At 39.9% G+C, this 27,150-nt stretch overlaps 1 protein-coding gene across 1 annotated transcript in view; it reads right to left on the reverse strand.

Moving 5' to 3' along the window:
- Positions 1–27,150, reverse strand: part of RCOR1 (REST corepressor 1) — a 118,741-nt gene that overhangs the window by 24,159 nt on the left and 67,432 nt on the right. Inside the window, exon 3 of the mRNA XM_033107782.1 lies at positions 19,096–19,179. Within this exon, the coding sequence (XP_032963673.1) occupies positions 19,096–19,179 (84 nt within the window). The remainder of the gene's footprint in view (positions 1–19,095; positions 19,180–27,150) is intronic.

The raw sequence follows: 27,150 nt of genomic DNA on the forward strand, positions 1-27,150 counted from the left end.
AGAACTTATCATTGTGGAAAGCACAGGTGAGTGAGTTATAATTGGAAGTAACATCATGTATAGGTAGAGTGCATTAGAGATTCATCAAGAAAATTTACACAATTCCTAAAGCCTTGTCAGACACTTACTGAGCAACTCTTACTGTGCACACACACTGAACCAAATAGGCCAAAATACAAAAAAAAAAAAAAAAAAAAAAAAAAAAGAACCGATTTCCTGTAGGAGCTTGAAGTAACACACAGGAGGTAACAGGAGAACATAAATACATAAAATAATACTAGTATAGATGTAGGGTAACATAGGAAAGGAAAATAATCAGTAAATCACAATGATGATGATGATAAATCAAGAAAAGCTTCCTAAAGATGCAACCATTATACTAATAACAGTACCTAGCATTTAAGGACTTACTATGTGCCAGCCACTGTTCTAAGATCTTTCCAATAATTCTATTATTACTCTCATTCACAAAAGGAAGAAACTGAGGCTCAGAGAAGTTAGGTAATTTGGCCAGGGTCACACAGCTGCTAAGTAGCAGAAGTAGGATGTACACAAACACCCTGTCTGACTCCAGGACCCATGGTGTTGAACCTCTACACACTATCCTATCTCTTGAGGAAAGGAGACAGAGGGAGAAGGGCACTTCCGATAAGAACCGTCTCCATGGTCCAGAGAACTGAGCAAGGCCAATGAACACGGTCTATCCGGCTTGAATGGAGTTAAGGAACTAGAACTGTGGTAGGTGAAGGAAGAGAGGGTACCTGAAGGTAACAGATAAACGGTTGCCTTGCGCTAGGCTTCATTTGTTTCTATATTCATGCGTTCGTCCAATCAGCTATATACACTTAACACTCAAATTTAACTGCAAAAAGGGGCACAAATGCACATGAAAACTGCCACTGTAACCTTAACTCACCCACCCTCTCCCTAGGTACTGCAGAGTCAGGACACCTTGCGAGCTTGCACTTCTATGCAGAGCAAGAGGCTGACACCATAGGTGGGCTGAGGACAAAGCACTAGCCTTAATACAGCTTTTAAAAATGTTTCATTACCCTAGGGGTGGGGATAAGGGGGAAGGTGAGGGGATTAGAAAACAGTCAGGTAACCACAAGATGGTCACGGGGTCTTGAAAATTAATTTGGGGAACGTAATCAATAATGTTGTGGAGATTTTGTGGGGTGTCCGATGGACACGTGTCCCATTTGGGAGACCACCTCGGGGATGATGTGGATGCCTGATCACTGCGCTGTGCACCTGAAGCTGAATGATAATGAATGCCAACTATGATTTTATATATATATATAATATATATATATATTATATAATATATGTGTGTGTGTGTGTGTGTGTGTGTGTATGTATATACTTACAAGAAGCGGAGTACAGCATTAGGAATAGAGACAGTGGAAATGTAATGGCTGTGTGTGATATCAGAGGGATAGTGGATGGGGGAGGGGGGTTCACACAGTGTGAGGGATAGAAATGATAAACGTCTAAGTATTACTTTGTCTTCTGCACCTGAAACTAAAAAAAAAAAAAAAGTTTCATTACCCTAACATTGGCAGCAGCATTACTACTGCAAAGGAAACATGGTACCAATTTCTCTCTCGCAATGCAAACTGAGCATGCCAAAATTTTCTTCAAGAATGTAATAATATCGTGGGATCTCCTTTTATTATTAAAATAAGTTATCATTGTAACTCATTGAGAATCTAAATGAGCTTAAATCATTTAAATAAAGCAATTATGCCATCTGGTGGGCACACTTATTAATACACTTAACATTTCAATGATCCCTCTGCGTATCTTCAGGGGCAAAAGAGAACACAAGAAACCAGATCAGCCAACATAAGAGGCAGAGTATAATATAATGAACCAGCCCTTCTGAGTCAGTAATAAAATACGTTTTCTTTATGAAAATGCTATTAATGTAGTTTTGTTAAAAATCCCACTTTATACAAAAAGCTCCCCCCTACCCTCTGGCACCTCAGTAAATACTACAAAATCCAACCTACTCTCAGACTGTCTGATCAAGTGGAAATAAGAAATAAGAGTACCCACCAAGCCACACACATTTACATTCAGCTTCTGGCCTCTATTCCTGCCAAATCCACACCGCTACATCCCTCCTTCCCTCCCTCCCTCCACTGTAGCTTGTATGCCTTTGAACAAGTTCTACCCCCGCGTCTCTGTGCCTCAGTTTCCCTATCAGGGTAAGAGTGGATCAACCATTGTGATCTTAACAGTGTCTTCCAGGGCTAACACTGTATGAGTAATTTTTAAAACATTTTAATGTAGATATAAATTTTTCTGTGTGTTGCATTTTAAGAATTTTCCAATGCAAAAAAAGGATCAGAGGATTCTTCCACCTTCACTGCAGGATGCACACATTTGAGTGTCCTCCAGAAGGCAGATGGAGAACCTGTATTTTTAAAACGGATCACCACTAGAATGACATTTAGCTGTGACTAAACAGTTAACTACCTTTCTCCTTCAAAATGCCCAAAGCCTATGGCAAAGAGTAAAATCAGCGTAGTGACACACTATCCCCTTGTATCGTCCACATCACGTCAACTTCCCTGCTGACTGAGGCCCTCAGCAGGCAACTGTGTACTCAGAATCATTTTGTTTGCTCTCACCATGTTTATACAATACGAGCTAAAGAAAGGAACCACGCTCAAAACAAGGTCTGCATCTCCCTTAACTAAAGGCAATATTTCCCTGATAAGAGAAGGGGGAAAGTAAGACTGGCTGTTGATTGCCCCATAACCTCACAGCAGACGACAGCAGCCAGAGTCCTAGACACCAGTCCAAGTCCTTGGTTTCTATCGGGAACCTGCAAGCTAAAGCCATCTCCTCGGCCATAAAACAAGAATACGATAAGATATCCTGCTCTAATCCTTCACGCAGGTAGCAGAGGAGTCGAAAGATACAAATGTAAAGTATACAAATGTAAAGTATTATTAAAATAATTCATTCATAAACATTTGTGAGATTCAACTCGAGGGAAGGCGGTACGGTTTAGAGCCAGAGTTAGTTCAGCAAGAGACCAAACCGGTGCCTTGAGTTTCACTGGAGCTGTGCTCGAATTCAGCAGCCCCCAACCCTGACTGATGAGAACCATCTGATCGTTTTCTTCAAAATCCAGGCTCCTGGTCCACCGTTTTTTATACGTATGTGTGTGCTTACGTTGTGCACGTGTATATGTGTGCATGGATGTATATGTATAGGTGTTATAAAGTAGAGTAAACCACATATAGAAAAGGGCACGGCTTGGTGAATTTTCAGAAAATGAAACACTTAGATCAAGGAAAGAATCAACTGTACCCTACATGTTTTTGGTTTGTTTTTGTAATGCTCCCAGGTGATGATGGGCCAGTTTTGAGAATCAGTGAATTAGACCATAGGTAAAAAGCGCTGATAACATTCCCCATTTTAATGGGATAAAAATCATCTCAACAAACACAAAATTTTAAGGTTTGAAAGACTACGACAATATCAAAATCACAGAAACAAGAAGAAACGTGCTTTGAGGTTTGTGAATTTGTGAGTTGTGAATTTCAATCGTGCAAACAAAAACTTCCTTTCAGTGACTAAAGTGGTTCCTTTTTAAATTACCGGTTAAGTCCACCTCCTGCTGAGGGGCTATGGGCAGGGGAGGAAGTGGGTGGTCAGCGGAGGGATTTCAAAGTCTGCAAATCCTAGTGCCTCTTTAGATCTCGTATATAAATCTCACTTCCTAGAGACACTTGTCCTCTAACCCTGCTTCTTCGACCTATGTACACACAGTGGTCCTTCCCTCAGTACAATCGTCTGTGCACATGGGCACAGGAACGAGGGGTCCTAACTGAGGTCCACGTGGCCAGGGGAGGCGAGGTTCCAGGAAGTGCCTGGGGAGACGACAAGGCTCTACCCACCACAAATTTCACACAAGTCACTTCCCCTCTGTGGGCCCCGGTTTCTTTAGCTCTGAAAATGGAAGCTAAACCGCACAGTGGCATGGTGAGAATGGGAGGGGCCTACCCCTTCCCAATGGTAGAACTGTAAGTCCTACCATTTTCAATGCTTGAATCGTGGTGGTGGCGGTAGGGGAGGTCTTCATCAAGTAAAGAAATCTGAACTTTGAAAGTAGACTGCAAAAAAGCAATGTTTTATAATAAACTCGTATGTTTTACATTTAATTATTCTCCACTGATTCAACAAGTCTTTCAGCCCTACTGTGTGCCCAATGCTGTTTATATAGCCATGATTAAAACAGACAGTCTTTGCCTTCATAGAACTCAAAGTCTGGCTGATTAATCACACAAATAATTACATAATTCCAACTGTCATTAAGTGCCAGAGAAAAAGGACTATGGAGGCACTTACCTGGGAAACCTGATCTGCAGAATCAAGGAACTTTCTTTTCTACTGGAAAATTTAACAGTGGTTATATCCATGTGTTGAGGTGAAGGAATGTTATGCTATTTTTAATAATAAAAACAAGCTTATGTATCTGTAATTTCCTTTCTGAACCATTTGAAAATACTATACATTAGGCCCTGTACTCATATTAAATACTCAGCATATGTTTTCTAAAAGTAGGTACGTATATTCTCTTATATAACCACAGAACAGTAAATCTAACATCGAAACAATCATCAATGTCTGTATTCCAATCTGGCCAACTGAGCCAAAATGTGCTTTATGTTTGCTGAAGAATCTTAAAGTAAATCCCAGGTATCTCATCCTTATATACATAAATATGCATATTTTAAAAATGTGGACGTATTTTTTACAGAACTACCATGCCATTATCACACCTAACAAAAATAGCAAATTCCTTGGTATGAGAAACAATGTTATACTCATTGGATCACCCAAAATGTAGACGTCCAACAATGTCAATTACTGAAGAGGACACGGAGCACATAAATTCTGCATAAACCAGTCTGACCACTTTGGAAAATAATTGATGTCTCAGAGCTGAATGTCTACATTCCCAATGGATATCAAGAAACAGGTCAAAGAATGTTCCCAGCAGTAATAGCTGTTAATAGCAAAAAAACAAAACCAATGTCCATGAGAACAGAAAGGATAAATAAATTATGATAACAAAATAAAAATTTTAAGTTTAAAAGGATGAAGATAAGACTCATTGATATGATTAAAGGGTAAAGCAATCCTTGATTTTAATGGAGGGCTTCCACTACTGTGTAAATCTGGCTGTCTTTTTTAGTAAGTCTCGCACATTTTAGCTAACTCTAGAGCACTTAAAAGAGAACAAAAATGATAAAAATAATTTTCACACACTAAAAAACATCATTTTAATGACAAGCTTCAAGCTTTTCAATAGCCATTTACTTGTAAAAAGCTGAAAACCAAGGCCAGTGTTAGCTTCTCCCACCCCCAGCCCTGCACACCTGCAGTCAAAGGCCGAACAGGTGAGAGTCTGACTAATACACTTTTCCCAGGACGGTGAGCTGCACTGGGCACGGAGCGGACTGTCCCTCTGGTACTCCCCCAGTGCTTGGCACACACGCACCCTCTCAAATATTTACTGAGTAAATGAGTGCCACCACAAGGTGAGTGGCAAAGAAGGAAATGTCAGAGAGCCCAAATGACCCAAGCTGCAGAACCAACAGCCCCAAAGCCTGTTCTTGCCAATCTCCATACCGGAGCGTCCACACCTCCATCATTTTCTCACCCATTGGACAAATATTTATGGAACAGCCTCCACATGCCAACAGGATTGACGGAGAACTGGATGGACAGACCAAGCTCTCTGTTCATCGGTTTTTATGGAGAGAGACATACAGTCAGTATTACCAGGTCAGGGGACATTCAATGGAATGACGGAAATGAGACAAGGCAGGCAGTGCTGGTCTTTACTTCAGAGTGTGGTTGAAGAAGGCCTCTCTGGTGGTGACACTGAGGCAATGACAGGAAGGAACTGAGGGAGCGCTCCACATGGACAGTGGGGAAAAGAATACTTCAGACAGAGGGAGCGGAAAAGGCTCTGGAGAGCAGGTTTTGGATGAGCTCAGGAGGGCAGAGCTGGGCTCAGACTATGCAGGGCCTTATGGCCAACGGTCACGTCTGGTGACCTTAATTCACGGCGGACTGGAATGCCACTGGAATGTTCTGAATAGATACTCCTGCCATTTACTGTATTACATCGCATTTCATACATTTATATGAAATTCTAGACATTCACTACGTCTCTACAAAATGTTCACAACACAACATAATCCTGAAAACGTGCACTGAAGTGAAAGGCACTAGCACAGAAACAACTTTTGTGTACGCTGCAGGTCTAAGGAGGGTTCTTATTCCAAGAAGGCTACACTTAACCTTAAAATCTCTAATTTGACTTTGGCTTTTGACAGAATTTTAAATTTTGTATGTCTATCATGTTATATGTGTTAACTTTTTCCTTTACAGTTAATAGTCATCCAGCTTTGAAAAAAAAACCCCAGCTTGACTGTCTTTGGCATAGCTGATGAGCTCCATCTTTGTCTGTTTTAACACTGAGACCAGCACTTCTTACCACTGTACCAGTTTCCCCTCATTTTTATAAAATAACAACAAAATGCAACCAAAGACTTACGTACTGAAAAGAACTGATTATATATAATCTATAAAATATAACGCATAAAGGAGGACACCATCTGTTTCACTGATTCCCAACAGCCAGAAGGTACCTTGCCAATTTCTATGCCCGAGACAAGTACAGCTGGCTCTAGAAAATGTGCTTCTTCAGGAAACTATCGAGTGTGGCTTAACACTGGCCTCCCTTCTAGCTCCAATTCACCACTTTCAGTCCCCACCTTTAAAAGAATCAAATAAAAAATCATCCTCAGAGTATTCCCTTTCCTAACGCACCCTCTCTTCTCAAACTCCCTTCTAAGAATTCTCCCGGCCACGGTTTTATATTGCACCTGACTACACTCGCTTTGGTAAACTTTTTTGTTTTCCTTAAAACAATCCAGTGAACCAGACTGGGAATAAGGTCTGGCCTAACTCTACACAACATTTCAAAACAGACCAGATTATCTAGTAAAAAACCTTTTGAGATTTCTTGTTACTAACATTTCCTGTTACATGTCCACTTTCAACTGCTTCTCCACGCACAGTCCAGCCCTCGGGTGGGTCCACGCGTAAGCAGGCATAGGAACGGGAGGGGGGCATCCAGAGTAAGGACTGGGTCCTGCAGCCAGTGCAGCAGCACCCCCACGGAGAGAAGACTCCCCTAAAGCCATTACATGGGGGCAACCGAGATGGGTATCTCGGGTCCAGACCATGTAGGGTGAGGAGGGCGACCCTGAGGGAGGGCAGCCTCGAATGGGGTGGAGTGGGTGCCCACAGGTGGGAGAGAGGAGCATCCATGCAGGAGGGCAGCTGCACACACCCCACAGGGACCAGGGAGCTGAACCCACAGAGATGAGCCACATCACAGGAATAGAATGCCTAGCAGGCATCTTCAATAGAAACGTGTAGAGTAAATGACACACCTAGATCCTAACAGTATCCTGCTTTAAAGGCATGTAAGGGCCGCCTGGACCGCCCCCCGACCCCTACTCCTGTGATCTCGGTCCCTCTGAGCACGTTCCAACACTCCCACCACTGCCCCCCTGAATGTCCACCCAGCCCCCCTTCACTGCACTGGCCTAGGAAGGCCTCTCTCACGGCCGGCCGGCCCTCCTCGCACAGCCTCCAGTCTCGGGCCTCCTCTAAACCACAGGCTGCCATCACGAGCTTTCTAATGCAAATTATTCTGCTTCTAGCTAAAAAGCCTTCCAAATTCCTCATCCCTTTAAGAAGTCGGCCTGCCTTTCCAGCTTCATGGCTTCTCACCTCCTCAAGGACAACACATGTCACAGCCAGGCAAGTCTCCAAAAGAAAGCACCACACTGCCTCCCACACCTTCACGCCTGTACAAACGCCAGTGCTCGCCTTTCTTCTGTGTCGATGTACCTGAGCCCTCTGTCCAGCCAGCAAACTGATTTTATTCATTCTTCAACATTTTACTCAAATGTCAACTGTTCCCAATGTCTCCCTTGTTTCTACCCGGAAAATGGGGCACTTTCGCGGGGCACACAGGGGGTGCTTGATGAAAACAATAGAAGAAGAATCAACTGTCCTCTTCTCCAATTAGTGAACATTTTTTTCGTTTCTCTCACTGTCTGTCCAACGTCCAGATTCCACACAATTCAACCTTCGCTCACTCCTTTCTTTGTCCCCGAAATCTCATGTCATTGTTTCAGCAAGTAGTTTCCCACAATCTTTGATATACTATTTCCATCCTATTGTTCTCATCCATCTCCTGGAAATTATTTACATTTCCTCTACATGAACTGTGTCTCTCCAAGGCACATTTTCTAGGCATACCCCCAAGGTTGTAATTCTAGTTTTCTAGAATTCTGTAATTCTAACAAAAGTTTTACTTAGACACGGCCCAAAGCAGCTCGTGTGTTATCGGTAAATGACTTAAATAGTTAATTATAGTTTATTAAATGAAGCAGTTCGTGAAGGCAGGTATGTGTAATAATGCCCACTGCAGACCAAAGATCTAGCCCAAACTTGGCTACTAACTAGCCGTGGCACGTTAAGCATTTGTCTTCACTTCTCTAGATCTGTTTTTCGCATCTGAGAAGCAAGTGCTGGACTAGAGAAAATACACATAAATGATTTGTTTACATGTTGAGTTTCCCCTCTTCTCCATTAGAATATAAGCTCCTGAAACCTTCACTGCCGGTAAGACTATCAACTGCTCAATAAAAATCTGAATGAAACCAATTCTCACTAAATAAACTCAATATAACTCTAATTGAGATACTTTTGGAGAGAACTTGATACCATGAGTCTAAGATCAGAAGAATAAATACATGAGTCAGGAACACTGAGAAAAATAAAATGGTACCAAATCAGGAATCAACAGATAGTTCAATGTAACAAAATCAAAAGTCCAGATGTAGACTAAAGTACGTATGAGTTTAATATAAATGAAGAGGAAAAGAATTCAGTGTTCCAGATAGAACAATGACGTACACTAGGACGGGAAGGGAAAGGAGGGGGAAGACGGAAGAAACAGTATGTGTGTCTGTAAGGTTTAGGGGGAGGGGCTTTTACAGCATGACAGTATTCTAGAAGCCACAGATAAGATTCACAAATTTAACTAAATATAATTTTTAAAGAACAAACAAAATAAAGTGAGGTTGACTGCTATTTATAGAAGAAACAAAAAGTCAAAATACAAAGATGCTCAACCTCAGTAATAATTAATGAAAACCCTTTCCTATCAGTTCAGCAAAGTTTAAAACAGTTAATACACCCATACAACGAGATACTGCCTCACACCCATTATCATGGCTCCTATAAAAAACAAAACAAAACAGAATATGACAAGGCTGTGCAGACACTGGAACCCTTCTGCACTGTTAGTAGGAATGCAAAATGGAGCAGCTGCTGTGGAAAACAGTATGATGTTCCCTCAAAATACGAAGATACAGAATTACCAAATCCAGCACTTCCACTTCTGGGTCTATGCCCAGAAGAATTGAAAGCAGGGTCTTGAAGAAATATTTGCACACCCATGTTCATTGCAGCATTATCCACAATAGCCAAAATGTGGAAACAACCCCAAGTGTCCACTGACAGGTGAATGATAAACAAAATGTGGGATATCCTTATGATGAAGGAAATTCAGACATGTTACAATGTGGATGAATCTTGAGGGCATTACTCTAAGTGAAATAAGCCATTCACAAAAAAACAAATTCTGTATGAGTCAACTTACATGAAGTACCTAGAATAGGCAAATTCATTGAGTCAAAAAAGTAGAATGGTGGTTGCCAGGCACTGGGGGCAGGGCAAATGTAGAGTTGTTTAATGGGGACAGAGTTTTCAGTTTTGCACGATGCAAAGTTCTGGAAGCTGGCTGCACAACAATGTGAATGTGCTTAGTAACACGAACTCACTGTACACTTAAAGATGGTGAAGGTGGACCGTTGTTTGTCTTTTCCAGAACGGCATACAATGGAATCACGTGGTACGGAAGCCGTTGGGACGGCTGCGTCCGCCCGGCATGGTGACGTGGAGATTCATCCCAGTTGTTCTACACATCAACAGTCCATTCCTTTTTGCTGCTCGGTAGTGCTCTACTGGACTGACACATTACAATTGACCTCTTGGCCCGCCTGTTAAAGGCTGTTTGTGTTGATTCCACTTTTTGGCTGTTATAAATAAAGCTGCTATAAACATTTATGCAGAAAAAAATAGTTAGGATGATAAGTTTTATGTTGTGTGCATTTTACCACAATTAAAAATAATTTTTAAAATATATTTTGAAAAGAAAAAGTTGATATACACAGTGCTAGGGAGGTCTTGGAAGATAGGCACACTCACATCTCCTCAGGTGAAACATGGGGGAAATCGATACAATTTAAAATGTATGTGCCATTTGATCTGTCAACCCGACTTCAATGACGTTCTCTGCAGCACGGTTTAGAAATACTTAAACTATGAAATGCCCACATTAGATGACCTTTAGAAAAAATAAGTTATTTATAGAAACTAACATACACCCAGAAAATTAACATAACAGTGGTTAACTTGAGAGACATAGGATATTTTTCACTATTTTATTTTATTTAGTGAGTATATACTACTTTTTGGTTTAAAAGAAAAGAAGTTAGACACCTATTAGAGTGGCCAAAATCCAGAACACGGACAATACCAACACTGGTGAGGACATGGAGCAACAGGAACTCTCATTCATCGCTGGGAGGAACGCAAAATGGCGTCGCCACTTCAGAAGATAGTTGGGCAACTTCTTACAGAACGAAATGGTACTCTTACCATACGATCCAGCAATCCTGCTCCTTGGCATTTATCCAAAGGAGTTAAAAACGTATGTCCACAAAACTTATGTCTACATAAAAAAACCTGCACACAGATAGTAATTTATTCATAATTGCCAAAACGTGGAAGCCACCAAGATGCCCTTCAGCTGGCGAAGAGAAACAAACTGTGGTCCATCCAGACAGTGGAATGTTATTCAGCACTAAAAAGAAAATGAGCCATCAAGCCATGAAAGACATGGAGGAACCTAAAATGTAGATTATTACTAAGTGAAAGAAGTCAGTCTGAAAAAGGCTATATACATACTGTATGATTCCAACTCTGTGACATTCCGGAAAAGGCAAAATTATGTAGACATAAAAAGATCGCTGGTTGCCAGGGGTTACGGGGGTTGGAAGGGATGCATAGGCAGAGCACAGGAGTCAGTATGATACGACAATGGTGGATACATGTCATTACGCATTTGTCAAAACCTATACAATGTACAACATGAGTCAACTATAACTTTGGCTAATGTCAACCATATCCTTTGGGTGTTAGTGATGGATAAATGCAGGGGCACTGACTGTCATTCTGAGGGATGTCCGCAGTGGGGGAGGTTGTGTGTGTGTGGGGAGAGGTACGAGGTGTGATCAAAAAACATGGTGAATTTTTAAATTTTTAAAAAATGTATTACAGTAAATGACACATTGCCATTAATCCCCCTCAAAATACCCCCCTCACTTCAAACACACTTATCCCATCATTTTTGCCACTATCTGAAGCAGTTCTGGAAGTCCTCTTTCGTGAGTGTCTTTAGTTGTGCTGTCATGGCTGCCTCGATGTCCTGAATCGACTCAAAATGTTTACCTTTCATGGTCATTTTGACTTTGAGGAAGAACCAGAAGTCACATGGTACCAGATCTGGTGAATAAGTGTGCTCAAAGCAAGGGGGGAGTATTTTGAGGGGGATTAATGGCAATGTGTCTTTTACTGTAATAATTTTTATTTAAATATTCACTGCATTGTTTGATCAGACCTCATATGTAGGAAATCTCTACTTTCTGCTCAACTTGACTGTGAACCTCAAACTGCTCTAAAAAATTAACTTTATTTTTAAAAAAAGAAAATAAATAAGACGAAATAATATATTTGCCCCCTGACCTAGGAACTAGAGCTTTAGCCTAAAGATATAAGAACACTCACCATAGAGTTTAAAAAAAAAAGAACCGAAAGATTTCAAATATGCACCAACAGGGAATTTTGTTTTTTTAAAAAATGAAAGACTAAGTTATGATACACTCATCTTGTTAAAAACTAGCTAATTGTAAATGTACTGAGTTAGAAAACAGTCCCACATATACTGATAAGAGCAAGTTGCTGAGCAGCTCATATTTTGTGGTAAAAAAGTTTTAAAATTTATTTATATAAATATTTTTAAAAGCATATACATTGTAAATAGTGAATATAAGAGAGCTTTAACTGTCTACATTATACATTCTGCATTGTTGGAAATTACAACAGCATTCATTTTTATAACCACAAAATGATGTTGTAAACTTGCAGAAACCCTAAAAGGCAGAGCTATAAACAGCTACTTAAGAAAAACCAACACAGGAAAAGCCACGGACCTACAGACATTCCTACACGTGGGGGAGATACATGTGCTAGGACTCCATATATGTTCCAAATCTCCTCTTTCTACATAAAGTCAGAACTAATGTTAGGCAACCAACACTTTCATAGGCTTTCAAAATAAAAGAAAGTCAAGTGGAAAATACTTCTTTTTTGCCTACATACTGGGAGAAATGACAGATGGCAAAGAGAATAAATTGTGCATGCGTGTTTGTATTAACCCTATAATTACATTTTAAGGCCTGTGATTAGACTACTAGTCAAGGGGTATGATTCCCAGCACTGCACAAATTGGTGCCTACTAAGAGGAGCGACATTAACGCTTGAGTAGGTTAGCAAATTCCTGTCAATCCACAATTCCATTCCTAGGGACACAGCCTAAGAAAACAGTAAAGAAAAAACAACAAAAAACAAGAAAAGACGACAAAGCTCTATGGTTCAGTTCTTCACAACAGCCTTCTTTCATAAAAGCAACAAATTAGAAACAACTTAAAGTTTCAATACAAGAATGGTTCAACACACTAATATATCCATCTGACAGAATACTGTACGGTTATTTAAAATGTGTACAAGGGTTTTAACAACGTGGGAAATGCTTAGGTCAAAGTTCAGGAGGACAATACACACAGTCTTTTTGTTATAATATTGATGAGGAAAAAGAAAAAAACTTATTCCAGGCCAGGGCCCCTGTCTGTGGAGTGTGCAGGTCTCCCCAGGTCTGCGTGGGTATTTGCCGGGACTCTGATTTCCTCCTACATCACGAGATGTACCCGTGAGTGAATGGCGTGTCTACACTGTCCCACTGTGTGAGTGGGTGGGGGTGTGAGTGGCCCTGTGACGGAAGGGCGTCCAGTCCAGGGTGGTCCCGCCTTGTGCCCTGAGCTGCCAGCGACTGGCTCCAGCCAACTGTGACCCTGACCTGGAATAAGCTTATCTTACTTGTTTTTATTGATCTGGCTTAAGTGTCTGTATAGCTCACATTTATTTCAATGTTGAGTATTAGAAGTGTTTTGGGGCTTCATTTAGAATTTAGTGATGTTTTGTGACCATAGGAACTTAACTTTTGTTTATATCAATTAGCCTAGGGTACAACTGGTTTTGTTATAATATTGTCATTTTGCTTCAAGTCACAGTTTCCAAGAACCTGTCGATGACGTTAAGTGAGGACTTACTGTACACACCCTCATACACAGAAATACCATTATCTCATGTACGTAAATATGCACACGGGGGGAAGAAAGGAGTGGAAAAACATCGCAGAATGTTTAAATTTTCTCTGGATAATGGAATAATGAGTGAACTGTTTCTTTATGCTTTTCTGTATCTTCCAAACTTTCAACAATATATAAATGATACTTTTAGATTAGTTTTTAAAGTTTAAAGTTTTAACCAATACAGGCAGGGCTTACATTAGACCTGCAAATTTATTTTAGGCACTACCATTGTTTAGGAGCCTATTAACTTTTCATATTCTGCTCTTTACTGTGAGGTCTAGCAAAAATAAGATAACATTAAAATTAAATTCTGACTCCAAAGATGTCAACAGGTAATACAATAGCAGGAGGCACTAACACAATCTTGAACTGTAATAACAGGATAGTGGCTAAAATAAAGAAGTGACTGAAATTTAATGAATTCAATCTGAGAGATGCGTTTAGAGCACGAACCAAGGGGAAGAATCAGCAAGCCCAAGGAATGCCATCTATAAAATGGGGACAAAAACTTCCTCTGGGGTTATTGTGAAGATTAAATGATATAGGAACACAAAAAGTATTTTAGTACAGTGCTTGGCATAAAAGTCTCAACAAATTGCTCACTATTCTGAATATTCAGTCCTGGGCACCACAATTTAAGATGGGCATTGTGACCAACTGGAATACATCCAGAAGAACAACAGAGATGAAAAGAGACAGCAAAATCAAACCATCTAAAAACACTTGAGGACTTCCAGTCAAGATAGCGGATAAGGTAAACGCTCATGATTACAACAAAACTACAGAACCATCACTGAAAATTGCCGGGAAGTCTAGCTGAACAGAAATCCTGTAACTTAGGACATACAGAAGAAGCCATGTTGAGACTGGTAGGAGGCGGAGATGTGGAACAGGCTGGTTCTACACCCACGTGAGGCAATTGAAAATTGGGAGGACTATCTCGGATACAGAGATCTCCCTTCGGGAAGCAAGGGGTCCCAACCCCATACCAGGCACCCTAGCCCACAGTTCCAATGCCGGAAGAGAAGTCCCCATAATTCTGCCTGTGAAAACCAGCGGGGATTTTGGCTGAGTGAGACGGAGGGAGGGTGGCTGGAGTCCCAGGCAATCCTCTTAAAGGGACCGCCTACGAATGTACTCTCGATGGACTCACTTGCTCTGAGCTCCAGCACTGGGGCAGTACAGTGGCTTTCTCCCAGATGGAAGTGCTGGCAGAGACCACTATTCCTTTGTTGAGCCTTCCCCACACACAGCCTGCAGAAACAGGCGGGTGTTATATATGAGTCTCCATCAACTTAGCTAACACCATTAGTCCCACCCTGGTGATTCCCTGAGACCCTGCCCCACCCAACTTGCAGGCCCACCACTTCCAGTGCCTTTTCTGTACAAATGACCTGCCTTTGCTCATGCTGTGGACTTTCCTAAAATATCTCAAAGATTCATAAACCCCAAACAAGCAGCATTTGGCCTCGGGGTGCCCTGTACCTCTTGCTGAGCAGCCCTAAGCCCAACAATAGTGGCAACCGACCTTGGTTCACAGCTTAGCCTCTCCCAGGCACCTCCAAGCCCAGCACAAGTGGCAACCATCTGCAGATCACTTTGTAGCTCATACCAAGGGGCTCTGGCTGACTTTGGCCTGCACCAGAGCTCTTCCCAAGAGGCCTCAGAACCAACAAACCCAGTGGCCACCTTTAGACCACACCAGAGTACCACCTAACCAACTCCACAAATGACACACCCAAAGGGCAGATTCAGCAGGCACCAGAGCCCCAGTAAAGTGAGTCTGTAGGGTCAGCTCCTGCACAAAAGCTTCTCCACTGTAGTCACGGCCAGTCCTCACAACCAATCGGCCTGTGGGTCAATCCCTCCCACTCACATGCCAACAGCAATCAAGGCTCAACTACAACAGGAGGGCACATACAACCCACACAAGGGACACACCTGGAGCACCCGGCTCAGGTGACGAGACTGTGCTACTGGGCTCCACAGGACACCTACTACATAAGGCCACTCTACCAACACTGGGAGACTTTGCAGCTCTACCCAATACATAGTAACAACCACAGGGAGGTAGCCAAAATGAGGAGACAAGGAAACATGTCCCAGATGAAAGATCAGAACAAAGTTCCAAATAAAGAACTAAGCAAAATGGAGACAAGCAATCTACCAGACACAGAGTTCTAAACACTAGTTATAAGGATGCTCAGTGATCTCAATGAGAACTTCAACAAAGAGACAGGAAACATAAAAATGGAAATAGAAAACATAAAAAGGAATCAGCCAGAAATGAAGAATACAATAATTGAAATGAAGAATACACTAGAGGGAGTCAACAGATTAGATGAAACAGAGGACCAAATCAGCAATTTGGAGGCTAAGATAGCCTCCAAAACACCCAATCAGAACAGCAAAAAGAAAAAAGAATCCAAAAACCTGAGGATAGTTTAAGGGGCCTCTGGGACAACATCACGCGTACCAACATTCTCATCATAGGGGTACCAGAAAGAGAAGAGAAAGAGCTAGGAACTGAAAACCTATTTGAAGAAATAATGACAGAAAACTTCCCTAACCTGGCAAAAGAAACAGACACACAAGTCCAGGAAGTGCAGAGTCCCAAAGAGCATGAACCCAAACAGGCCCACATAAGACATATCGTAATTAAAATGCCAAAGGTTAAAGACAAAGAGAGGATCTTAAAAGCAGCAAGAGAAAAGCAGTTAGCAACCAAGATTAAACTACGCAGCAAAGCTAACATTTAGAATCAAAGGACAGATAAAAGAACTTCCCAGACAAGAAAAAGCTAAAGGAGTTCATCACCACCAAACCAGTATTACATGAAATTAATGGGACTTCTTTAAGAAGAAGAAAAAAAGTTTTAAAAAATATGAATCATAAAATGGCAATAACTACATAACTATCAACAATTATTTTAAATGTGAATGGATTAAATGCTCCAATTAAAAGACACAGGGTGGATGAACGGATAAGACCCTTTCATATGCTGCCTGCAAGAGATTCATTTCAGATCAAAAGACACACACAGGCTGAAAGTAAAGAGATGGGGAAAAGATATTTCATGAAAATGGAAATGAAAAATAAAGCTGGGTAGCAATAGACAAAATAGATTTTAAAACAAAGGCTATAACAAGAGACAAAAAAAGACCCAGTAATCCCACTTCTAGGTATTTATTCAAAGAAACCCAAAATGCTACTTTGAGGGTACATGTGCATCCGTATGTTCATTGCAGCATTGTTTACAATGGCCAAGATGTGGAGGCAGCCTGGGTGTCCATCAGGATGAATGGATAAAGAGGAGGTGGGACATATATACTATGAAATGTTGCTCAGCCATAAAAAAATGAAATCTTGACATCTGCAACAACATGGATGGACCTAGAGGGTATTATGCTGAGTGGAACAAGTCAGACAGAGAAGGATAAATACCATATGATCTCTTACATATGGAATCTAAAGAACAAAATAAATGAACAAACAAGACAGAAAAAAAACTCATAGATACAGAAAACATTTTGATGGCTGCCAGATAGATAGATATTCAGGGTATAGGTGAAAAGGGGGAAAGGAATAAGAAGTACAAATTGGTTAATACACAGTAGTCATGGGGATGTAAAGTACCGCACAGGGAATATCGTCAATAATATGGTAATAACTATGTGTGGTACCAAGTGGGTACTACATTTATTAGGGCGATCACTTCATAAGTTATGTAAATGTCTAATCACTATATTGTACACCCGAAACTAATATAATATTGTATGTCAACTGTAATTGAAAAACAAAAAATAATTTGAAAAACACTTGAAACAACGAGACCAATTTAATTTGGACAGGGATGGTAGGGGAGGTAGGATGACTGAACATCCAAAAGCTTCACATGGAAACAGACTTATTTAGCAGAGCTCAGGAAAATACAGCTTTAAAAATTACAGGCAGGCAGCTTTTCAGCTCTCTATTAGAAAGAACAACATGTTCAAAAAGGGAACAGACTGCTTTTGTAAGTCACTCAAGTGCTCAAAGCGGGGACCAGGAACGACTTGAGGTCCTCCCAGCGCGGTCAAGGCATCAGAAACGCCGACACACTTCCTGCTGCTGCTGTCCTGTTCTGCACCATAACTCGTCAAGCAGCATGCTGCCTGGTGCAGGCAGAGGTAAGGCACTCTTCAAGTCAGATCATACTGAGACAGCTTTATCTTGTTGGATTTAGCACTGCTCAGAGGAGCTGTATTTCCCTTGTTCCATGGAGGGCACTGCACCCAAAAAGAGATCCTGATTGGCCCAAATTAAACATGTTTCTTTACTGTATGAGCCCTCTGCATCTTAAAATGCTAATTCGGATGTTGGATATACAAGATGAGGATATTTAATATACTCCATTTCTCACACGTATTTGACAGTGGAAACCTGTTAACACCTACTTTAAACCTGCAAATCACCATTTGGGAAATCCTGATCAAAGCCTCAGAGTTCCAGCCTTCACTCACCATTGAACAGTTTCCTGAGGAACATTTTCCACTGATGGCTTTGTCTGAGCCCTGCCGCATTTTAGAGCATTAATTGTGAACTTGCTTTTCTTGTCAAAGACCTCACTGACGATCTGACGTCCTTTTCTCCAGAAAAACACCACATATACCAAAAACCTCTGCCATGTGATTTCCAAGTGCACAAATTCCCATTAATTCCACTCATAGACCCGACTGAAAAATTCTCAAAAAGGGGATTTAGTTTTTCTTCTCTCTTTCAAGTTATGAAGAAAATAAAATCTCTGAAAATGGCAAAGACTATATTAATTTATCAGATAAAAAGTTATTCTTTCATGGTATCATTTGAGCAGAGGGAACAAAAAAGCTGAAAAAGCAAACTGAAAATACAATTAATATTAGTAATAGCTATAGGACCCCTACCACCACCCCAAAAAAAATCCAAGGTAGCTCAGAATATTCATCCTAATAAAATTTGAAACACATGAAAGAGCCGATTCCAAAGTTTACTTTTAGTTAGGCTGAAGGTCTTGTATTAGAATGCCGTTCCAAGAACACGTATCTGCCCGCTGTAATCCTTAGAATCAGAAAGCTGTTCAATTCTTCATCTTTATAAATCTATAGATTCCCAGCTGAGGAAGTTATACACTGCATCACAATTTTTTTTCCCACTCTGAGCCCTTCTTCCTAGTTACTTCAGTATTAGCTTGTACAGCATTTTGAAAAAATAGATTATGAAACCATAGGTTACAATCTTTAAATCATTATGACAGGCCACAGTAAAGAAATACATACTTTCAAACTCTTGAAATTATTTACTTAAAAAATGTAAGATAAAGGTAACATATAGAGACTTTTGGCTAAAAGCTTATTTAAAGCTATGCATTTAATAAGAAGGTGGAAAATAAAGGTGCTCTAAAACTTACGTTTTGCTTCTGACAGATTCTGATTAGGTGACCAGACCAGCATGCCCAGATTGTCTCGTTCTTGACTGCGTCTTGCTAATTTGGCTTGGTAGACATAAAAAAAAAAAAAATTCTTATTATAATTTAACCAACAGAAGAAGTAATGATTAACAATACCACTCTGGTCTTTTAAACCTCAGAACATGACGACATCACCTTTCCTTTACTGAAATCTGCCCCAGTGGAACCTGCACACTTACCATCACAGGGTGAGGGTGGAGGTAGAGGAGGCTCTGAAGTCTGCAGAAACATTTCTACTTCTAAGTCTTTTCCTACTTTACTATTACTTATTTAACAAACAGGTACGTATGAGATTAAGTACAATTATTATTCCTGTTTGTTAGATGAATAAACTAAACAGGTCATTCAGCTAGAAGGAGGCAGTCAGGACTGAACTCAGACAGAATGGCTCCAGTGCCCAAGGGTTTAAGCAATATTTACTATGATGCCCTGGTTTCAGACATGGGACATCCAAACAGGAAGTCACATGTGGCACATTCCTCAAAGATTCTTTTAAAATATGAATCCTTTAAGTGTGCTTTGAATACGCTTACCCTTCTCCTCCAGAGTAACTTTTCAGTGACTCAACAAGAATCCAAAGATTCGGCTGGCCCAGTGGCTCAGGTGGTTGGAGCGCCGTGCTCGTAACACCGAGGTCGCTGATTCAATTCCCACATGGGCCAGTGAGCTGCGCCCTCTACAGCTAAGATTGTGAACAACAGCTCTCCCTGGAGCTGGGCTGGGTTGCCATGAGCAGCGGGAGGGTGGTGTGAGCTGCCTCAGGCTGCTGTGAGTGGCCGGCAGCCAATTTAAGCTGCCGTGGGCTGCTGAGTGCTGCCAGGAGCAGCCGGCTGCCGACTGGTGACCGACTGCCTGAGGGGGGCGGGGGGCAAGGCTCATAACACCAGCATGGGCACAGGGGGCTGTGTCCTACACAACTAGACTGAGAAACAACGGCTTGAAACAGAGTAGGAGGAGGCGGAAGAAAGGGGGGAAAAATCAGTAACAGCCACTCTAAGAACGGGCTGTCATGCTTTGGCTGTTATCTGTAATGCTCCCCTGCTTAATGCAAATCTGGGTGGTAGGTAGGCAAATACTATTTTTCTGTAGTATTTATGTGTAGAATTTAAAAACACTTTTTTAAAAAGAATAAAGACGAAGAAAAAGAAATAATCTAATCTTGTCCCACGCTCCGGGAAACACTCTTCAAGTGTATCTTTTTTTCTGCCCTGAAACCTGGAATTAATTATTCCTCATTCTGTAACATATATTGTGTCTGCCAACTGTTTGGGACTAAAGCAACAATTTACACTTACATTTTTATGTTCCCACTGGCAGTATACGAGGATTCCAATTTCTCCACATCTTTTCCAACATTTGTTATTATCTGACTTTTTGATTCTAGCCAGTGGGTGTGAAGTGGTGTCTCGCTGTGGTTTTGATTTGCATTTCTCCGATGACTAAGGATGTTGAGCATATTTGATATGCTTATTGGCCATTTTTATATGTTCCCTGGAGAAATATCTATTCAGATACTTTGCCCACTTGTCTATTGGATTATTTGATTAGAAGGAGAATGTAAAATGGTGTGGCCACTTTGGAAAAACAGTCTAGCAGTTCTTCAAAAGGTTAAATGTAGAATTACCATATACCCCAGCAATTTCATTTCTGGGTATGCAGCCCTGAGAAATGAAAACCTATGCCCACATAAAAACTTGTACACAAATGTTTGCAGCAGCATTATTCATAACAGCCAAAAGGTGGAGGAAACAAGCCACATGTCCACCAGCTGATGAATATATAGTATATGTAGTAGATCCATATGATGGAATATTTTACTGCCATAAAAAGGAACTTAGTACTAATCAACGCTCAGTATGACTGAAACCTGAAAACATTATGCTAAGTGAAAGCAGCCAGTCAGACACACACACAAAAACATACTGTATTATTCCATTTATATGAAATGTCCAGAATAGGCAACTCTATAGACACAGAAAGTAGATTAGTGGTTGCCAGAGGGTGTGGAGAGCTTGGGAGAAACGGGGAGCGACTGCTAATGGGTATAGCGTTTCTTTATGGGGTGATGAGAATGGCCTGAAATTGACTGTAGTGATGGGTGCACAAATCTGTGAATATACTAAAATCCATTGAATTGTACATTTTAAACAAGTGAATTGTATGTTTTGTGAATTATATCTCAATAAAGCTGTTATAAAAAGCAAGTGAGAATACTCGGTTTAATTGTTTTTAGCCGATGTATTTCTTTATGAATAAATGAATTAAAAAGCAAACATATCAAACTATAGATAAGACAAACCACCCTGTAAATTTAAACAGTGGACAATTCCTAGGAAAGAAGTGGTGAACTGGGCTGGGAAGAAAAATGGAAGTTGTAATTTTGCACCACATATTTCCTTATTGTTTGGATTTTTATCCTAAGAATACATTCAAATAGTACTTATTTTTCTTTTAAAGAAAAATACTAAGTAAATTCATTTAAAACTTGAAGAATCATTTCATAATAATTTTATCTCTTATGTTGCTCTTTTCCTGAAAACAGGAATACTGTACAAATTACTTACAAAAGGTAAACTAAATATATCTTCAGAATTTAAGAACTCTGAGTTCTGACAGGGACATCCATTATGATGGCAGTAAAGAAAGCAAAATCAGACACAGTTTTAGTAAATTAGATCTTACACTCACAAAATTTAGTGAGGCACTAAATAGTGAGGCCCGTTATCACAGACATAGGGCCCAAAAACACTTGGGCAACAAACAAACAACTTTAAAAACCTGTAACTATAAAGCAAGACTATCTTCTTTGTGCTCTCCTTGGCCAAACAGAAGGAAAAAAAGAGCTAACTTTCCTGCAGGATTAGGCTCTCAGATTGCCACAGAAAGATCAACCAACATGGGCTCACATTCAAAAGACGGCAAGTACTCCAACAAAACACTGTCAGTGAGTTTGTAGATACCAGACTTTAGATGTTGTAATTAACAAATACAGAAGTATAAATACGCATGAAATGTTTAAGAAAATTGAAGTTGGAATCACAAAAATGAGTAAGCAACAAAACAGCATCAAAAATTACCAGAGAGGTTTGAAAAAGAACCAGCCAGTACTTTAAAAATAGAAACCTATAATTGTCCAAACAAAAAACTCAATGGATAAATTAAGCAGCAGGTTAGCTTAGTTGAAGAGCTGTAAGTCTAAAACATTATTCACAACGCAGTTAATATAAAAAATATAAAAGATAGGTTAAGAATTATGGAGGACGAAAAAAGTAAGATCAACATGTCTAATCAGGGTCCCAGAAAAAGAATACAGATTTGAGGAGGCAATATTTGATGCCATAAAACCTAATAACTTTATGGATATGATGAAATACATAAATCCACAGACACAGGAAGTATGTTCACTGAGCAAATGACTAAAAAGGAAACCACACGCAGGTCCATTACGGTAAAACTGAAGAATGGCAGCGACCAAAAGAGATGTCTTAATAACAGTCTGAGATAATTTCTTATAAAGTTGGGCTTAAAACTATCTTGTTACCCAGCATTTCAACCCCTTATATTTTATTTACGCAAGAAAAATTAAACGTTTATCCACAAAAATAATGTTAACAGCGGCCTTATTCATAAGAGCTAAAAACTAGAAACAATCCAAGGGTCCACCAACAGGAGAGTGAAGTAACAAATAAGAGGCATATTTAACAAAGGAATGCTACACAGAAATAAAAAGGAACAAACTGCTGATACAAACAACAACATGGATTAATCTCAAAAACAAAAAAAGAGGGGAAAAAATCCCAGATACTAAAGAGTACATAGTACATGATTCTATTAACATGAAATCCAAGTACAATAAAAACTATCATGTGGATGGTGTGAATGGGAGAGAAGGGGTGCTAACTGGAAAGGGGTACGAGAGAACTATCTGAGGGGACAGAGATGTTCTTTACCTTGAGGTGGCAGCTGCATAGGTATATAAAGAACTGTCAAACCTCAGTCAACACTTAAGATCTGTGCATTTTATTACATGTCAATTATATCTTCAAAAAAGACCTTTACTGTAAAGGTTAGTGTAAATTTTAAAAGCCTGGGAGAAAGAGACAAATCACCTACAAATAAATGACAGACTGACAGTAAAATTCCCAGTAGCAATAGAAGCCAGAGATAGTGGAATAATATCTTTACAGTGCTGAGAGGAAATCTTAGAATGTATCCTACCAAACGGTACATCACACTGCCTAACCACAATGCAATTAAAAGCTAAATCATAAATCTCTATACATTCAGAAATGACAAAATATTCTTCAATTATCCTGGGTCAAGAAACACGGGCAAAATGAAAATGTTTTCACAGTAACAAAAACTTTGGGTGATTTTACCTACTCTAAAGAATATGCTCAGGGACAAAATAAATCCTGAAAGGAAGGTTGATATGCAAAAAAGAAATCGCAGGTAAACAAGATTTTGTAAATGCTGCCTGTAAAAAATAAAAATATGTCCAATTGAAGGAGTTTTGAAAAAGAACAGAACTAAAACTCTGGACAATAACATGTAACTCGGATAGTAGATCATAACTAAACTGTTCTAAAGTTTAAAGATTAACTGTAGATGTTAAATTAGGTGTGTATAGCAAAATTTCAAGAATAGCTACTAAAAAGTATATATAAACTTCCAAACCAGTAGAAGGCAGAATAACGAAAGACTCTTTAACGAACAAAACCACAACAAAAAAACTTAAGAGTAGAATAAAAGAAAGGAAAATGACAAGACAATTATAATTTTATACGGTCGTAACAAAGAAGTCTCAAAATAAATATGGCAAAAATTGATGGAAAAATGGGATGTTGACAAAAACAACATCATACCGAGATTAATACATCTGTTAACAGGCCAAACAAAAATTAAAAGATCTAAACACAAACAAGTTTTATTTACTGGACATACTTTTTTGAAGGCTGTATCAATAAAAGTATGAACATTCTTCTCAAACTTACAAAGTATTTACAAAAACTGACCATGTACAAAGCACTTCTAAACACATTCCAAAGAATAGGAAGCATATACAGAGGGTGCCAACAAAATGTGTACACATTTTAAGAAAGGAAAACTGTACTAAAATTGTAATACTCAATACATACCGCTAACAAAAGATGAATACAAGTCACGTTTCCTTCTGCAATTATAAGAGGTGCTCAAAGTGTTTACCATCAGTGTCCAGACACTTCTGATTATGGCAACTACTGCTTGAGCAACACTGACCAAAGTGTCCACTTGTATACATTTTTTTGGCACCTTTGGTACATTACACCATCTAACCACAATAAAATTAAAAGCTAAATCATAAACTCCATACATTCAGAAATGATAAAATATTCTTCAATTATCCTGCGTCAAGGAAGAAATCCTGACAAAAAAGTTAAAATTACGTAAAATTGAAAGACTACAAACTTATGAGAAACAATGGAAGAGGTTACGCTTACCAAAAAATTTTAGCTGTAAATGCTTATAATAAATTATAGTGGCTAAAAATTACTCTGCTAAGCATCCAACTTAAGAACATGGGAAGAACAACAGAATAAATCCAAGAAAAGGAGGAAGGTACACAAAAAGAGCAGAAATTAATTAACCAAACGGAACACTGATTAATAACAAAGCTAAAGTTGGTCTCTTGAAAAACCTAATAGACTAACCTTTGCAGAATTTGATAAAGAAAAATAAGAGAAGGTACAAATAATTTTAGGAATCAAAAAAGTGGATACAATTCCAGATCTATTTGAAATTAAAGATTACATATTATAAACATTATGCCAAAATTTGAGAATTTAAGCAAAAGGATTGTTGTTGTACGAGGTTATATATGCATTCTACTCTTTTCTCTTAGAGTGGTGGTCGTACTAGGAGCAACGTTTAAAAAGGCACAGCCCAAACTCTTCATATGTATTAACCCATCTATTCCTCACACACACACAAACTGAGACAAATAGCACCATCCCCAGGTTATATGTGAAGAGACAAGCACAGAAAGGTGAAATGAGTGGTATACAAACACACTGCAGCCCCCTAAGCAAGGTAAACCAGGCCGCTGTGTGCACTGGTCAAGGTCAGGTGCCTCGATGGCTGTACATGGCACTGAAAACCAACAACGTGACTGGAAAGGAAAGAACGGTTACTATCAGCCCCTCCACGGCATGGGAACCATCCATCTCGGTTCCCCTGCTCTCAGAACATCTCCCCCACACCCTGAAAAGCTCTCTTTGTTTTAAGTCTGCAGGGGGGAGGGGGAGGGGCTTGGTCTACCACTCAGGGTCCACACTATGCCCTGGATGACTTGAGGCAGAACAATAAGGGAAGATAAGCAAGAGGCTGGCCAAATGGATCAACACAGAGAGAAGGACAGGGAGAAAGAGCACCCAGAACTGAAACGGTGTGCCATTTCCCTCCAACGATGCTTTTCTGGCCATAGTCATACAGGATAACCTTGCCATGTTCAGATATGCTCACAATTACAGGTTTTAGCAACACATGTCTTGTTTTCCACGATCCTAACTCTTAAATGTTTTCATCTTACCAGAAGCTTAATGAACAAGTATGAAAACAGCAGTAATAGCATAATGAGCTATGAATCAAATGCTATCTTCCTGCTCAAGTTCCTGATAAGAAAGTGAAGTTTAAAAGCTATAACCGTCTATATACAGAGCGCTCTGGTCATTATATCCACCTTAATAACCATATCTCCATAGTATCAGACTATCTTAAACCAGCTCCCATAAATAAGATGGCTGTTTGCTTGAAAAGTTCAATTCTATCTCCATATGACTGTCACTGTCATACTGATACCTCCATTAAAAAAATCCACATGGAGGGGCGGCCGGATGGCTCAGTTAGTTAGAGCGCAAGCTCTGAACAGCGGGGTTGCCGGTTCGATTCCCACATGGACCAGTGAGCTGCACCGTCCACAACTAGATTGAAGACAACGGACTGCCGCTGAGCTTCTGGAGGGGCAGCCGGATGGCTCAGTTGGTTAAGAGCGCAAGCTCTCAACAACAAGGTTGCCGGTTCAATTCCCACATGGGATGGTGGGCTGCGCCCCCTGCAACTAAGATTGAAAACAGCCACTGGACTTAGAGCTGAGCTGCGCCCTCCACAACCAGACTGAAGGACAACGACTTGGAGCTGATGGGTCCTGGAGAAACACACAATATTCCCCAATAAAAAACTTAAAGTTTGAAAACAAAATCAAAAACAAAAAAGACACATAGAATTCCAAATATAGAGTAGGATAGACTACTCACCGGTACTAATCAAGAAAGGAATAAAGGGATAAAGTTTTAGAAACTGATAAATTCTTATTCTTAAATGTACCCACTGTCTACCCATACTGTCACTCTATCCCGAGAAGCTAAGCATCCATAAATTTAACCTTATGTTATCATTTTGTGATAAAAATTTTGTGGAAAACAATCATTCTGTGACTCCAAAATTTTGGGCTTCTGATTTTGGGCATTCAGAAAGAAATGGAGATCAACCTAAAGAGCACTAGCATAATATTACTACTGCTGTTATAACTAACACACATTTACTACGTACCAGGCACTGTGTACTTTTCCATGCATTAGCTCATTCAGTCTCCCTAACAACTCTATGAGGTCGCTACTGTCACTATCCCCGTTTAACAGATGAGAAAATTAAGGCACAGAGAGAGAAAGTAACTTGTCCCACATCACACCTAAGAGCAATAGAACTGAGGGTCAGACCTGAGCAGTAGATTCCAGGGCCCGTTGTTAACTGTATGTACACTGCCCACTTTTCAGAGACACCATCAATTATCAGAAGTCTAAAAACAGATCAAAAGCCAGAGTATACATAAATACATGTTTCCTCCTCAGGATATTATCCCATTAAGTATTTTAACACTTAAAAAGGCTTAAGAATTTTCAAATGACAACCATTTGTCCTCCATTAAACAAAGAAATCAGAAGCAATTTTGGTGTTTAC

The sequence above is a fragment of the Rhinolophus ferrumequinum genome, chromosome 6, assembly GCF_004115265.2.
Source record: "Rhinolophus ferrumequinum isolate MPI-CBG mRhiFer1 chromosome 6, mRhiFer1_v1.p, whole genome shotgun sequence".
Lineage (NCBI taxonomy): Eukaryota > Metazoa > Chordata > Mammalia > Chiroptera > Rhinolophidae > Rhinolophus > Rhinolophus ferrumequinum.